We start from the raw sequence: 17009 nt of genomic DNA on the forward strand, positions 1-17009 counted from the left end.
ACTGACTTGTGATCATTGTCCTTGCTGGTTTGATTGTATTGACATTCCCAGCCTTAGTTACATTTGTCTGGGTTTTTTTCAAAAATATAAACTGAAACTGAAACAGTGCATCCCGATTGAGTGGAGGCAGCAAACAATGTACCAGGCCAGTTGTGATTTACAACCTGATAGCAATATTTTTTGAACTTCAAAGAAATGTATTGGTGTCTTTAACAACCATGCTCATTCCCTCAATGATTAAGACTCAATAAAACACATTCAAATCGATAGCAAAACATGTAATCTTAACGCCCGCATAACTAGGACATCTCGTACCTTTCTCTCTCCCTCAATGACAGTGATAGGCACGGTGGTGGAGGGCCACTTGCTCTTCGGAGGTAAAGGCTTGTCACAATTCCACAGCACAATTATCTGCAAACGAAACAATTCAATAAAATCTCAATTCAAAAGAGCACCGACCCCAGCCATTGTTTTTTTAGCAGCGGATATATAGCGAAAATAAGTCTGTTCATAATAAACTGGGTGGTTCGAGCCCTGAATGCTGATTGGCTGAAAGCTGTGGTATATCAGACCGTATAACATGGGTATGACATAACATTTCCTTTTACTCTTCTAATTACATTGGTAACCAGTTTATAATTTGCAATAAAGCACCTCTGGGTTTGTGTTATATGGCCAATATACCACGGCTAAGGGCTATATCCAGGTATCCTAAGAACAGGTATATTGGCCATATAGCACACCCGTAAATATAGCATGGGGAGACATGACATGCCGTATATCTATAAAGCTTTATGATATATCACACAAGATAAACTTCCACTGACTTCGAGTTACAGTATAAAAATGAATGGTCTGCATCCCTGCTGTTTCGCCTTAGCTCACAGGTCATAGGTCTGAGCTCTCACCTGTGCACAGAACTTGGATTTGGCAACAGCGATGACGAGCTTGACTATGGGCTGCAGCTGAGATTGGAGAGAAGTTACGGCCTGGATAACAGCAGTGAACTCCTGGGACGGGATCTTACCTGCAACCACACAGAGAGACATAAACCTTAACACAAACCTTCAGACGCACACCTTAATACACACCTTCAGACACAACTTAACACACACGCACCTCAAGACATTAACCTTTCTGACACACACCTTCAGAAGGGACAGACTGGACTCCAATCCATCCACCTCATCACGCATAAATGGACACCCAGTGCACTTACAGCATCCCTATCAATCTCTCTGACACAGGGCTGTGGACTCGCTGACCTCTCTGGTGTACTGGGCTCTATTTATGGATTTACCCTGATGCTGTGTGGTGCCTCTAGAAGACCTATTTTGGATCCTGATCACACAACGATGCCTTCTTGATGTGGGACGTGATAGCAAACTTGTGCTGGCTGTTTGTATGTCTCCATTTGGTGAGCATAACATTTACCTGAATAGGTTTGTTCTTTGCAGACATTGTTGCATAAGCAAAGAAATCTGTAGAAAATCTCTGCCGATCATCTTCAAAGGAGGGACTCAGTATTGCATTAGGACCACACGAGTCCCATAGGGCGGCGTACAATTGGCCCAGAGTCGTCCGGGTTAATAGGGGAGGGTTTGGCCGGGGTAGGTCGTTATTGTAAAATAAGAATTTGTTCTTAAATGACTTGCCTAGTTAAATATATATAAAATATATAATTCTCATCCGGCCATCAAAATCCCATAAGCCTTAAAGTATTTTACTCTGGCAACACTTTTGTAGAAAAGATGTTTCCTCTGGGAAACCCCACAGTCATTTCTGGCAGCAATTTTAAGTGCACTTCAAACAAACGTTCGAATCAAACACTAAACTGCAAATGTACCAAGCAGAACTGGCAAAGTCATTTCTTCAACTGTTGTTAAGACAGGGGAAATATATTTTCAATTTCAACAAGGTATGTTAAGCATTGATCCAATATTACTGTTTCCTTTAGAACACACCAACAGCTGTCGCAGAGTAGGCTGTTAGTTCCACATTTGTAAAAAAGAGCCTTGTATAATGGCCCCTCTTATCTTGAGAGACTGCCCTTTGCAGGATACCTTACTGTAGGCCTAGTGAAGCGGGGTGTCATGTTGGTTATTAGCCTTTATGCTTGTTACTGGCCTTAGCGAAGGAGCTCTAGAACCTGTCATTAGAAAGGTTCAGTGTGATCTGAAACACGCTCAGAAACTAGACCTCATTAATATTGACAGAACGAAGTCAAACTGTACTATGGTAATGGAGAAAAAAAAAACACAGATTGCAATGAACCGGAACAATCATGCTGAGCAAACGAGGCAAGTTGGAGGGTTTTCCGGACCAAAACAGAAAGCCAGACTGGATCAATGATAGTGATAGGACGGCAGAGGAGAAAGCTGTTAGGGTGTCCTGAAGCCTCGAGGAAATCTAGCTGGTAACCGTAAAAATAAATAGAGGTGCCGGAGAAGTGAAGAGGTGGGGTGACGAAGGCAAGTGTTAACGCTTTTTCACACGAGGTGGTGGTAAACAAATCACCCCTCTTCTAGCAGCATCCTGGAGATAGTCCTTCTATACACTGCCGAATCAGCATTACACAATGGGAGAAGACTGTGTGGAACTGCACATGCAGCGGTCTGATAATTCACGTAATTTTGTGTACCCTGCCAATCTAATCCGAGGATTTAGACAATATATCATTTCCTCATGTAAAAAGCTATAATGAAGCTATAGATTGAGATTTATTGACAGCTCAAACAAAATTCAGTTGAGACGTTGCATCTCATGAGTAAAAATTCAAATGGCGATGAGAAACTCAAATGGCGATGAGAATTGGTTCGGATGACTGTGGATAACAAGCAGAGTTTCAACAGGGAACATTCAAACAGTTTCTACAGTAAATGGACCTTCTCATTCTTATCCACTGCTTTGGCATCTCTTCATACATTCCCAGTAGCTTTAAACACAGTCAAAAGAGGATTGTGAAGCACATGATAGGAGGTACCAAAGGAGCTGGACTCTCTACTAAACAAGTTGGAAATCCAATTTGTGATTTTGAGGTGGTATACCCAGTCATCAAGATCCACCAGAAACGGAGCCCAACATTGCTATCTTTCCTTCTTTTCCACTTCTCAGAGGAGCAAATATGATTCGGGACAGATGCTGTCATAATAACAAAATATTGTAACATCAACTTGAAATTGACAGAGACAAATAAAAGCTTAAAAACAGTAAATTAAAGTCAGTAGAATTTAAATAGACCTACAATGCAAAGAAAAAAACAAAAAACTTCTGCTGCTATCAGAATTCTGGAAAGTGAGACTGATAATGGCTGTTTATTACCGGCATTGACAACGTTATTCCTCCAGTACCGGCAAAAACGTATAACTGTGGAAGCATAACGCAAACTGCCCATTCCTCCTGTACACAACTCCTCAGAGAAAGACAAGCATCTATCTGAGTTATGGTTTCATCCCAGTGCTCCTCGCAGGACTGTGACAGCAGCACAGTTCATAGTGCACAGCTCCAAGGTGCTCAATGCCGAAGGAAATACACAAGACACTGACTGCTCTGCTGCAGCTCTAGGCTTTATGCTGTTCCCTGTTCCATCTCAGTGACAACTAATCACTGACTAGGGAGGACTTGACCCTTGGCAGTTAATGGGACTGCAGATAGGATATGGGATAACATATACCAGTTTGCAAGGTTACATCCAAGACAATTTCCGTTGTAAAGTGCATTGTTTGGTCCCCAAACATGACTTTATGTAAAATTTGTCTGTGGTTGGTTAGCATGAGCAACATTTTCTCAGAGGGTATTAATATGTAGCACTGGGGTATATAAAATAGCATGGAGGAAAGGTTGAAGAGCGCACATTGACATTAGGCCCTCCGCAATGAACTGGTTGTGAATGAAGAATTTAGTTTTGACTCTGTCAAGGAGTTGAAAAACCTGATGGACAAAGCGGAGGTCTGATTCCTTGTGGTTGTGTGTCAACAGTTCCCCATGCATAGAAGTTATACAGACACATGTCTCAGCCTCCAGTATTTATGCTGCAGTAGTTTATGTGTCGGGGGGCTAGGGTCAGTCTGTTACATCTGGAGTATTTCTCTTGTCTTATCCGGTGTCCTGTGTGAATTTAAATATGCTCTCTCTAATTCTCTCTTTCTCTCTTTCTGTCTTTCTCTCGGAGGACCTGAGCCCTAGGACCATGCCTCAGGACTACCTGGTATGATGACTCCTTGCTGTCCCCAGTCCACCTGGCTGTGCTGCTGCTCCAGTTTCAACTGTTCTGCCTGCGGCTATGGAACCCTGACCTGTTCACCGGACGTGCTTGTTGCACCCTCGACAACTACTATGATTATTATTATTTGACCATGCTGGTCATTTATGAACATTTTAACATCTTGACCACGTTCTGTTATAATATCCACCCTGCACAGCCAGAAGAGGACTGGCCACCCCTCATAGCCTGGTTCCTCTCTAGGTTTCTTCCTAGGTTTTTGGCCTTTCTAGGGAGTTTTTCTAGGGAGTTTTTCCTAGCCACCGTGCTTCTTTCACATGCATTGCTTGCTGTTTGGGGTTTTAGGCTGGGTTTCTGTACAGCACTTTGAGATATCAGCTGATGTACGAAGGGCTATATAAATAAATTTGATTTGACATAATGCCAGGTTATTAACAGCCTGCAACTCACCCAGAGAGGAGTCTGTTATACAGACACATAATACCAGGTTATCAACAACCTGCAACTCACCCAGAGAGGAATAATAGAAGGGGAACACTGCAGCGTCCGTGGAGAACTGAGGCAGAATGTACAGTCCACCAGGCAACGAATTCCACATCAACTTGTTCCTGGATATGTGTGAATGTATTCTGTCTTGGATTATCTGCAGAAAAAGAAACAACACAGAGAGAAGGAGGAGGAGAGAGAGAGGATTAGTACAAAGAAGCTGCTCGCTGTGCAAGAGGCTGGGTCTGATAGACGTGGCCATGTTGTCGAGCAGCGTCTTGCTGATGCAGATAACACCTCACACCGTCAGCTGGGACTGATGCCCACTCACCCAGGTGCAACTGTTACCTTGCATGTTGACTGTGGAGATTGGACCTGTATCTCGTCGTCCCATGTTGCTATGTATGATGACTGTGCTACTGACAGTCTATTGAACAGTAATGACTGTAAGGAGTTATTTGCATGCAGTGGTCATGCAGTAAGAGTGATGCACTGATGATGCACAGGATATTTTACATGAAGATGGTCACCTATGGGTCCTGATATTAGTTAAGTCAATGGACACAAAACCAACCTCTCAATCAAATTCATTAACATTAATGACAGTCATTTCATATCATATCAACCATCTACTTTTGATTGCTCTTTCCAATACACCTGCCTCACTGCATGTCCTGAAGTAGAAAGGCTACAGCTCCCTGCTCTTGGATCCACAGCAAGAGACCTCCATATGGGTACGTCTCCTCTCTTGCATCAGCTGCTCTCAGAGCCCGGTGCTTTCCAGGCTGCTTCCTCCGTTTGAACTGTGGGTCCTAATGAGGTTGTGAGAGAGGCCTTAACAAGCAACCCCCTCAGAGAAACGAGGCGGTAGGTCGACCCCTCCACACTGTTTACTCCCTGCTAGGTGATGAGCTTCATTTATGTTGCTCAAGATACAGTACCTCCACAGTAAAAAAAATATTTTCTCTTCTACAGGAGTTGCTACAGTATCATGTGATACTTGTTCTGCATTGTAGGCAAATGTATCTGAAAACCCTATTGACAGATTCAGGTCAGATTTATCTGGCTATGAGGGAAGCGGTGCGTCTGCCTGTTTGTCCCGCACCTCAAACGGCCACCCTCAGTGTGATTATCATAACAGTTTAGAGTCCATGTGCCCGTCCAGTGCCAGCAACACTGAGACGAGATGTGCCTTTTGATCTATATGGGGAATTAGCGGGCACTTATCGACAACCTCACAAAAGCCCTGTGTGTGTGTGCCACTGCGGGGCTATTTAGAATGCCTAATTTCCCCCATTTTGTCAGTCGGCAGGTAGCGCCAAGCATTTACCACATCTGCACAACGGTAAATATCCATGGAGATGGGCCTAATTTTGTCCCTGTTGGATTTGGACTAGGCACCTGCTGGTGTCGTTTGCCCGGCAACACATAAAACCAACGCCCGGCCCTAATCCAATTCATCACAAAGTGCTGCTGTGGCTCCCTTTGAAGAACCATGGCGGAATGCCTATAATACATCCTCCTCACTTTCTCTTTTCCCCCTCCTCCTCAACCCTCCTTGTCATTATTTCCTTTATGAAGTGGTAAATTGAATGGACAGAGGAAGAGAGTAAAGACAGAGAGTGGAGAAATTAAACACGGTCACCCTCAAAATGAAGAAGTGAAATGAAAACCTCAGGGACAAAGACATATGGGTGACAGGTTGGAGTGTCTGTTGAGTGAGTTCTAAATTAGAGCCCACAACACTATCATAACAGAGTAGGTTCTGAATGGGTCAGTGATACAACAATAAGTGAAAGTGTGTTAATATAAAAACCTATGGAAAAGCTCAGACCAAAGTAAAACCCTCAAAATGGTGAGTGAGATAGAGGGGTGAACAGAGAGACTATGAGAATGTTCTGATGTTACCCTGCTGAACCCTTCCTCTCATACCTGCAGGCCAAAACACCTCATACCGTGGCTTCCTCTCCACACATCAGACCATAAAAAGTGGTTTTCTGATTGTTCCAGGGGAAACATGACAATTATTTTAACTTTGCTCTGAGGGACACTATATTTGGGGGTGTGACAACAATAAACAGTAGCAGTATAGCACAAGGGGGAGTTTTGCTTAAGGAACCCCCAGCTACCTGTCTATGTACTCTAGTCCATGAGAGTCTCTAGACATTTAAGATGCCAGAGGAAACTGCTACACTGCAATCTCTTTTGATCATGGCAGGTCCTGACTGACTGTCTGTTCTGGGGAAGAGCCTGATGAAAGCCCTTTGTGTCTGTTTCCCCCCAGAGACTGAGACAGAAGAGAGAGTATAGTGAAAACACTCCCAAAGTAAGAGCCAGGCTGTCAGGAGGAGTAAGAAAAAACAAACCAGGGGAAATTAAGAACTTGTTTGGGAAACGCTGTTGTACAGGCACCATCAATTCATCCTGGCCACTTGTGCACATTATAGAAAAGGCTATCCGTTATCCTGGCTGCTGGCTGTCTGGCCCTGCAATCCTCCCAACCCGCTCCCACCCACTCTTGATTCAAATGAACAGTTCTATAAATGGGAGAGCTTACCTCTAATGTAGTTAATACTATTTTTGCTACCGAAGAAAAATAAGCATCCCAGAGGAACTGAGTCTGCTGCCTGAGCGCCAATATTTTGTCATGGTCCACAGATCTGGTAATTGAAGGAACCTGGAAAAAAAAGGACAGAGTGAAAATGTAAACGAATGTGAGGGAGTGGGGGCACATGGGTTATTCTCTGGGCAGATGTGATTAGGTGAAATACTCCTTCACGAGGGAGGCCCATGGACACACTGTCTCCACCCATGAGAGCCATAGCAACACCTCTCTGTAGGATTCGAATGGCCCTTTAGTGGCTATAACTTGAGGGACCAATGACATCGTTAACGATGGTCCTCAATGGTCAAATTACACTGTCATCTATGTGGTAGGCCTTAGAGGACTAATAAGAGGACAATATAATTTACTGGCATACCGTTCCAATTGAGGACTATCCTCTCAAGGTGTTGCTCCAGCATAGTTCATACTGCTAGAGAGAAACCGAGGTGTTAAAACGTTATGGGCTAGTAAACCAGCCTTGTGTGAGAGAGGTTGAGCCCTTAAGTTAGGGATCATGTCACTCCTATGGCTAAAACACAACACTATCACACCCTACTAACTAACAGATAGCACTACCTCATGTTTCACAGCGCATCACTGTTCTGTACTGTTACTGTTCCTCTCAGAGCTCTTCATCAATTATACAAACAAACACAGAAAATACAATTCACAATGTGACACGTGGCAGGAGAGGGGGCAGGAAGACAAATCAGCAGTCACCATGAATGTCACATTTCTAACCCCGAAATCACAAAGAGAGCCCCCCTCTCCCCCCTGAAGCCTGAAAACAATGTCTGTCTGAGCTGATGTTTGGCAGTGACAGTATCTCTAGTTTTAATACACTCAGAGGCAGGGTATACATTAGGCAAATCAAATCCTCCCCCTCCCTCTCTATCTCTCCATCAGTGTTTATGTGTCTCCTCTGTGGGGGAATAAGCTACTCCACATGTTGTGCAGGGTTGTTGTGCATCATTCTTCCACATAATTGAATGTAAAGAGATTCAATTTTTACCAGCAGGTGCAGCAACTTGATTGTTGTATAAAACCAAAACATTGTTGGTCCTCCATTCTCATTATGGACCAACACACACACACACACACACACACACACACACACACACACACACACACACACACACACACACACACACACACACACACACACACACACACACACACACACACACACACACACACACACACACACACGTATGGTGTGGGGGCTGTGCTTTGCTACTTTACCAACTCTGTAAACAAAGCTGGATATAAGTTATTATCTTGACACTCATAAGCTTGTTTATGTGTCTGTTTATACATAGGAGTGTATTTCAAGCTCTTAAAGCTCACGATAGCCTACTATGACTCATGGTAGCGGATTATCTTTACATTAGATATATGTAAGTTTGAGTGAATACATTTTTGAGTTTGAGTGAATAAATTGTAGAGATTTTACAAAAGTTTCTGAATTGCTTGTAATTCAAGCAGAGTTAGTTGGTTCTTTCCCAGAAACCCCTCATGCTAATCTTTATGAAGATGGGTTTTGATAAGAAAATAGATCTAAATGGAATACATTTACATTGAACCATCTAAACACAACAGAAGACTACAAATCAGTAGAGACTTAATCCTAACTTTCCCAACTTTCCTCACCTTTTAGCATCCTTTTGTATCTAATTCACACTCTGAATAACTGAGGGCTGCATGACTTTGTTCTGCCACCACTTTGCTTGCGGTTCTACAAAACGTGTTCGGACTGCTGACAAGCACTTAGCAGTTCTGCTCAGTGTCGGCAGTCAACTTTTTGTTGTTCAGATAGCACTGTTCAACCGCCGATCAGCCTCTTAAAAAACTCCAGACCACAAGGTGGCAGTAGCTTTCTACAGGCGTACGCCTGCTGTAGCTATCTATAGCAAATGTTAACTAACTAGCAAGCTGCACTAATGTTGTTGCTAGCTAGCTAGAATTTGTAGTAAGCCCTTGTTGATACTTATGGAAGCATTTAGCTGCCGACACTCAATTGGAAATGCAACACTCTTACACTTAAAAACGAAATGTAAATGCCATTTCATTTCCTTCTTGTTACCACATGAATTGTGACAAAAAGAAAATTAATTATCAATTGCAATTGATAATTACCTTCCATACTCTGTGTGGGTTGACTGTCAAAATTATAATGATCAATCAAATTCGATAAATCAATTGCTATGCTTCATTTTGCTATTTTCTTTCTTGATTGCTCCTTTGCGTTTTCATTTTCGATGTGTTAGACCTGCCAATCAAACACGGTGGATGGGGTTTTGGTAACGGAGGCAGAAGAGGTTGCCTGGGCTTGGTAGCTGGGTCATTCCTACCTATTTTAATTTTTATTTCACCTTTATTTAACTAGGCGGTGCCTACAGTGCCTTTTCTGTCCCCAGGACATCACTTTATATTTAGTGTAAAATGTGAATTCCAAAAGGCTTTAAATATAAAAGGTCAGGTGTCCTTACATTAAACACACAAAAATATGGATCTTGAAAGGGAATAATTTTGAAAACTTTTTTTTCAGTGGATGTAGGCTTTTTTGCCATGTCCCCCGGGTGTTACTCATCAACTTCCACGAGAAATAAGCCTTAAAATATAATATTATTTTATAGTCCTAGTTAAATTCTCTCTCATCAATTACTTTTGTTCATGATTATTGTACTTAATATTTTATTTTACGATTTTCTGTGCCTCTGATATCACTTTCCAATCTGTTAGTTTGTTGTAATTCTCCATTTATGAAAATAACCCCTTTCTAAAATGACACCACATTCAGGAAGTGTCATAATTTCTTTGGTGGGAAAACAATGGTGCAAAAGTACATAAATATAGACACTCCATTTGATCTATTTTTCCATGTTTCATGTTGTTAGTCTGTATGTCCCACTCATACATTTCCACCCTGTTAGGCTAAATTATAGAGAAAATTAACCAAATTTCTAAATGTTAAAATATGTTTGAAAGAGAAGTAAGAATCCAGTTAAAAGTGTTGACCATTTTACTCGCTCAATCTTTCTCACTCACAGAGCTATGGCTAATTTGGGCTCCACATTTCCACCCTTATGCACCTAACAGGTTGGAAAATGCACCTAAAAAAATAAGTGCCTCAGCTTGACCAATGTTTTTTCTGAAAGTCAAACATGTCCTTTTTCTGATAGAATACTAAAACACAAAAATATACCTTTTTTCTCTCCAAAAGTGTTGAGGTCCAAAAGGCACCACAAAGTAGGAATGACCCAGCTATGCTCAGACAGAAAAACATGTACTCTTAATTTTGTAAAGTATTTCTGGATCACAGAGGAAGAGGCGAAGCTGTGCTATCTACTGAATGACTCAGATAATCTTTGCTATACTGGCTAGGACAGCCGTTAGTATATGTACTATAGTTAGCCATCTATGTTAGACACGTTAGCTAGCTAGCTGGCTGTGGTGAGAGGCAAGTCAGCACATTTTAAAAGATGAGTAGATGGAAATAACCTACTAAAATCATTCTGGTCCAACAAATAAAATAAAAATATATGGTGCCTTATTCATTCCCCTTGATTTACTCCACATTTTGTTGTGTTACAGCCTGAATTCAAAATTGATTAAAAAATTTTTTTTCTCTGACCCATCTACACACAATACCCAATTATGAAAAAGTTAAAACATGTTTTAGAAATGTTGGCAAATTTATTGAAAATTAAATACAGAAATATCAAATTTACATAAGTATTCACACCCCTGAGTCAATATGTTAGAATCATATTTAGTAGCTATTACAGCTGTGAGTCTTTCTGGGTACATCTCTAAGAGCTTTACTGACCTGGATCGTACAATATTTGCCTATTATTATTTTCCAAATTCTTCAAGCGCTCTCAAATTGGTAGACAACCATTTTCAAGTCTTACCATAGATTTCCAAGTAGATTTATGTCAAAACTGTAACTCGGCCACTCAGGAACATTCACTGTCTTCTTGGTAAGGGACATTCACTGTCTTCTCGGTAAGGAACGTTCACTGTCTTCTCGGTAAGGAACGTTCACTGTCTTCTCGGTAAGGAACATTCACTGTCTTCTCGGTAAGGAACATTCACTGTCTTCTCGGTAAGGAACATTCACTGTCTTCTCGGTAAGGAACATTCACTGTCTTCTTGGTAAGGAACTCCAGTGTAGATTTGGCCTTACGTTTTAGGTTATTGTCCTCTGAAAGGTGAATTTATCTCCCATTTATTTACCTTGACTCAATACTGTTAAAGCTGCAAGTCAAATTAAGTAAGAGGGTAACTTTGCGTGAGACTTTGCTTGTGTGAGCCACAACGGCTCATAGGAGCAGGAGCCTATCTCTTGTTTCTGTAGTGTGAGGCAGCTTGATGTACCAGTACACCAACTGGATAGGACGCTAGTCAATCGCAGGGCCTTACCCCCAATCTAACTTGAGTGCCAAGCAGAGACGCATCAGGTCCCATTTTTACAGTCTGGTATGAATCGGCCAGGGATCGAACTGTCCAACCTTCAAATCTCAGGGAGAACACTAACAAGGGAAACTGGGTTGGTTATGCAAGCCATAGGTATAACTTTATTGCATATTAAGTTGTTGGAAAATGAGAGGCATGCACAATTAAGCATCACAAATGATTTTATTAAGGTTTTACCTTACTGTACCCTTGGTGACCTGTGATAGATACATTGTCCTATAGGTAACAGCTATTCTTGTTCTTAGAATCACTGTTGTTCAACAAACAGGTTACTATCACAGTGTTCAGCTACTGTAGGTTTTCTCGATAACATATGATTGGCAGAGCCTCATTATAGAGCAAAAACACTTCGGTATTGTATAGAACTTCTTATTGAACATGTGACTACTGGTAAGAAAGTGGCACTGTAATTTTGACTGAACACGTCAAGCAGTTCAGCGACAATGGATGTCTTCCCTCTTCCTTATCAGTACAGTTAGAAATATTAGTAGCATCATTGGTGATGATATTCCTTCTCGGTTCCTGTCAGTTATGGAGACAGGTCATCATCCAAAACTGTCTGTGAAAAAGAAGCACAAATTATGCAAAAGTGTTAGCATGGATGGAGACAAAGATTATCAATGTACAACGTATGAAGTGCACTAGTCACAATTGAATTCACATATCCTGTTGTTTTTGTTGTTCACAACCATATGTTCCGGTTTAGTGCATGTTGTCATAACCAATCATTCATTCACTCAATTTACCCAAGAATGGTCTTATTGAGTAGTTCAATGAGGTGTTATAGCAAAGGTAGTGATGACAATGTTCACACTGTTGCCCATTAGGCAAGAAATAAGAACACTGAACTAGACTAACCAATTGTACAAATCCATTGCGCTTTAGTCCATGAAGGGAAATAGCAGAGTGCAGATCAGGGCATGAAGGCATCTTTCAGCCATTTTGGTGCCCCTCCAGCCCTTGCTTGCTATGGGAGAACATCCTTACCCGTCTGATGATGATGATGATAATAAGAATACGAATAATAAGACTTATACAACTCTTAAAATTGTAAAAACTTAAATAAAAATTTTTTAAAACAGGAGTCAAAACAAAATCAGACTAAACAAAACCATAAATAAAGAGAGAGGTGGGCTCAAAGAAGGGAAAGAGTGTGATGTATCAGTGTATGGGGAGGGTAGGGTTGGGATTTGGATACGAACCCGGTTTAGGATAAGGGGCGGGGTTGGGTTATGATACGAACCCGGTTTAGGGTAAGGGGTAGGGAAAGGGTTTGGGTTAGGTGCTGCTGTGATGGTGGGCAGCTTGGTCAGCATCAACTGGAAGACAGGAGAGGGCTGCTGGAGGGCTGCTGGACGACCTGCTGGGGTTGCCTGTACACAGCAATGACAGGGTTGGAACACAAAAAAAGACTGGTTGAAAGGCACACTGTCAGGTCGGGATCAAATGAGCTAAAAATAGAAAAGTATTTTCTTCCCAAAATAACTTTTGTAGCCTTCAAAATCAGACAACATGAACTCATAAGAACTCATAGATCATCTGCTCCCTTACAGATTCTCTGGTACGGTCCCTGTAGCATCCCCAGCTGAAAGCATGTTCAACTCTCAAACTGATGGTTCATGAAAGTTTCATGCGGTATCATTTCCATAAACACACCGTAAGAGCTTGTCCTCTGACGTTGTTTCTTGGGTGCTTGAACAACCTTAACAAAAACGTATTTTCCTTTTCCTCTCTTGTGTCCGTTTCCCATATACCCTTGGCGCGTAAAACAGAGAAGGCAAAAAACCTGCTTTCAAAATAAAAGTCACACTAAACTGTCAAATATACAGTGAGGATAGAAAGCTCATACAAGAAAATAAAAGTCCAAATATAGAGCAGACATTGTGATTGGACACTCGTTTTAAGGGTTCATTTACACTCCCACTAAATCAGGAGTGATTTGGAACAATGTACATGATATACACAAAGAACAAATGATTTCTGTACTTTAAATGACCTAAGACCAGAAATAGGGTAGCAGAAGGGTATGGAATCATAGCACAAATGACTCAAAAATAGAAGAGATCATGGTTAGATATAGGATGTAAAGAGATTTGGGGAGCATATATCTTAACCAGTCTCCAGCAACAAGCCAGCTTTTGAACTGGGCGTTCGAACACTGACAGCTTGGTGAGACGCTTGCCTGTCTTGTCTAACCTCCGATCACCAACACATATTTTGACTCTCCTTACAAGTCCATGTTTATCAACAGTAGTCTCTGAGACTCTACCCATCCGCCACTCATTTCTAGGCAGATCATCATCTCTCATCATCACTATGTCACCAAACTGCAGGTTTCTCGTCGGGGTGTGCCAGCGCTGTCTGATGGCGATGTTGGCTAGATACTCTTTTCGCCAGCATCTCCAAAACCGTTCTGCTTGATATTAAACATGCCGCCACCTTTTCTGAGCATACATGTCCTCCCTGATGAATCTGGCTGGAGGAGGTAGAGCTGTGGTAGATTTCATAGTAAGCAGATGATTAGGGGTGAGTGGCTCAAGACTGTTTGGATCATTGAGGTTGTCAATGGTGAGTGGGCGATTGTTTACAATTGCCATTGCGTCGTAGAAGAAGACTCGTAGAGAATAATCATCTAGTCTACCAGAAGAGAGTGAGAGTGTGGAGCTAAGGATACCTCTCACTATTCTGATCTGTCGCTCCCAGACGCCACCCACGTGACTTGAATGGGGAGCAATGGCGAGTTGTTTATTGTCGGGTAGATCGGGTCTCTTCTTAAAAGGCAAGGGCATTTTATAATGGTCATGACTATTTTTCCTTATACCATCATTTAGCTTGTTCAGGAAGAGGATGTCATCCTGAGACACGGTCTTGCCATCTTCACTGGCATCCTTGAAATCGGACTCCAGAATGTGAATAGCATCTGCAGGGGTTACTGAGGGGATCTCTTTGACAATGACTCTGTGACACAGACTAGCGACACTTGGTGTATCGAGGAATGGCGATGAGCGCCCCACAATGCTCCATCCTAAGTCAGTTCGAACAGAGTAGTGGTCATCATTTCCACCTAAAATCACTTGTATTGGTGCCATTGCCCTTGAGCAGTTGTAGCCTATCAGAAGCCCAACCTCACAATCCTTCAGTGGTGGGATTTCATCTACTACTGTGGAGAGATGATTCCAGTGCTTGGCCGTTTCACAGGTCGGAATGTGGGTGCGGTTTACAGGTATGCAATCCTTGGTGTAGGTAGGAGGAAGATCGATACGGATGGTGGAGCTGTAACCTCTCACACGAAGCCCTGAGACTCTTTCACTTTTCACAACTGTGTCACGTCCTATCATAGTAGTTCATTTCAGTTTCACTGGATACATGTCTGCTTGTAAAGTGTTGCTCACTTCCTGGTCAATGAATGTAGTATCACTCTGAGTATCAAGCAGGGCGTAGACAAGTTTTTCAGCATCTGAGTTGTTCGTTGATGACACCCACACTGGTACAATCATGGAAGTGTTAGTAGATTGTCACTCCACGTAGCTGGAGAAGGACAATGCAGTTGCTGCCTCGTCCATATTATTTGGGGAAGAAATTGGCAGAGGTGTCTCCACAATGACAGTTATGTAAAACAGGAAAGTGTTTTACATAACTGTCATCGTGGAGACACGCGGGATGCTTTCCTTTGCAGGTGTCCCAGGTATGGCGATTATGACAGTTCTTTGCACTGTGACCAGGTTTCATGCACCTATGGCAAAGCTTATTTTCTTTCACATATTTCTGTCGCTCATCCAGAGACTTGGTCATGAATTTAGAACAGCCATGGAGCTGATGCTTGTTGTCCTGGCAAAACATACACGAAGGCCTTGCACTTCCTTTGGCTGACTTTGATTCTCACTATCTGTGATTGTTTGAGTGCTGAGAGAACACTTGTCTTGTTCCTCTTGGTCTCCCTGACATTTTGTTTCTCAGTGGTACATTCGGGTGAATGGAGAGCATAGAAAGAAGTTATCGGATTGCAGGCAATCTCTGCTTCCATCGTCATAAAAGTAGCAAAGTCCTGGAAAATGGGGAATTCTTGACTATTGTTCAAGGTTTGTGTAACTTTTGTCATGACATTGCCCTCTGGGTTTTCTATGCACCATCCCCCGACCTCTATACTTCTGACACAAGGCTGTGTGAAGGCGGTCGTAAATTCCAAAGGGAATGTCCTGCCAAACAGGCCACAGTCTTGAGACAAAGTGGGTTTTCATAGAGAGACAAAGGAATTCTTCCACCTCACAGAATTGGAGAACCGAAAGACATTTATGTTCCGGAGAAGGTATAAAAGATCGGTGAAGAATCCAGCTACGAACTGGTCCGCTTGGTACAATTTTGTGAGGCTCATTAGAGACAATATGGCCATATTACCATACTAAGGTTTATATACTAGCCTCATCGATGAGACTTACATCTAATGGTTGTATAAAATGATTTAATAAGATTAAAGCTATTTGGAATATTTTGAGATGTTAATGTGAGAGAATTGTATTTCTGTTCAAAAGCTTAACTAAGTCATCGGCACACCCCCAGGGACACAGACAGGACAAGGCGTCATGTGACAGCCTTCTCTATGTTCAGTATAAAACCCCCACCCAGAATTTCTTTCTTTAGACCAGGCCTCCACTCCATTACGAGTTGGCAAATAGGTTTGACCATGTAACCCTCTACTGAAGTTTAACCATACCACGTGGTTAAACTTTTAGACTATCGATACCGACAGAATAATAACAAGTCTTTGATATTAATTAATAGTCTGCAGCTAGAAATTCGATATCATTGAACGCGAAGACCGACGAAACATCCATTCTATAACGACATTAATGAATGTCGCTTTGAAAGATCCATTCTAACCGAGAGAGAGAGAGAGAACGCGGCCAAAAACTCTCCAACAGGACAAAAACTCTCCAACAAGGATCCCGACGACAGACAGAGCGTAAATATATATTGATTGCAATTGTTCCCGAATGAGTGAGCGTTCATGTGCAAAGGATTAGCATATCAGTTGTTAATATTTATCAACTATGTGTGCCTTCTCCGCTGCCCCCAACCCCCTTGTTTGTTTAACAAGCCGCCATGCCGGTTTAGCCCACTAGGGCACATTACTCTACCATTTCTTTGTGACGATAACTACTGTTTGTATGCTTTCTGTGAATTACTTTGTTTAGTAAATAAATGATTTTAAGACAGTTG

The 17009-nt window shown here is 42.0% G+C and overlaps 1 protein-coding gene across 1 annotated transcript in view; it reads right to left on the reverse strand.

Annotated features, from left to right (window-relative positions):
- The window catches only part of LOC106571404 (exostosin-1), a 303773-nt gene that overhangs the window by 25576 nt on the left and 261188 nt on the right, over positions 1-17009 (reverse strand). Inside the window, exons 5-8 of the mRNA XM_014144454.2 lie at positions 7266-7385; positions 4733-4865; positions 909-1027; positions 316-411 (exon numbers count right to left, since the gene is read on the reverse strand). Coding sequence (XP_013999929.1) covers positions 316-411; positions 909-1027; positions 4733-4865; positions 7266-7385 — 468 coding nt within the window. The remainder of the gene's footprint in view (positions 1-315; positions 412-908; positions 1028-4732; positions 4866-7265; positions 7386-17009) is intronic.

Source organism: Salmo salar, chromosome ssa15, assembly GCF_905237065.1.
Source record: "Salmo salar chromosome ssa15, Ssal_v3.1, whole genome shotgun sequence".
Taxonomy (NCBI): domain Eukaryota; kingdom Metazoa; phylum Chordata; class Actinopteri; order Salmoniformes; family Salmonidae; genus Salmo; species Salmo salar.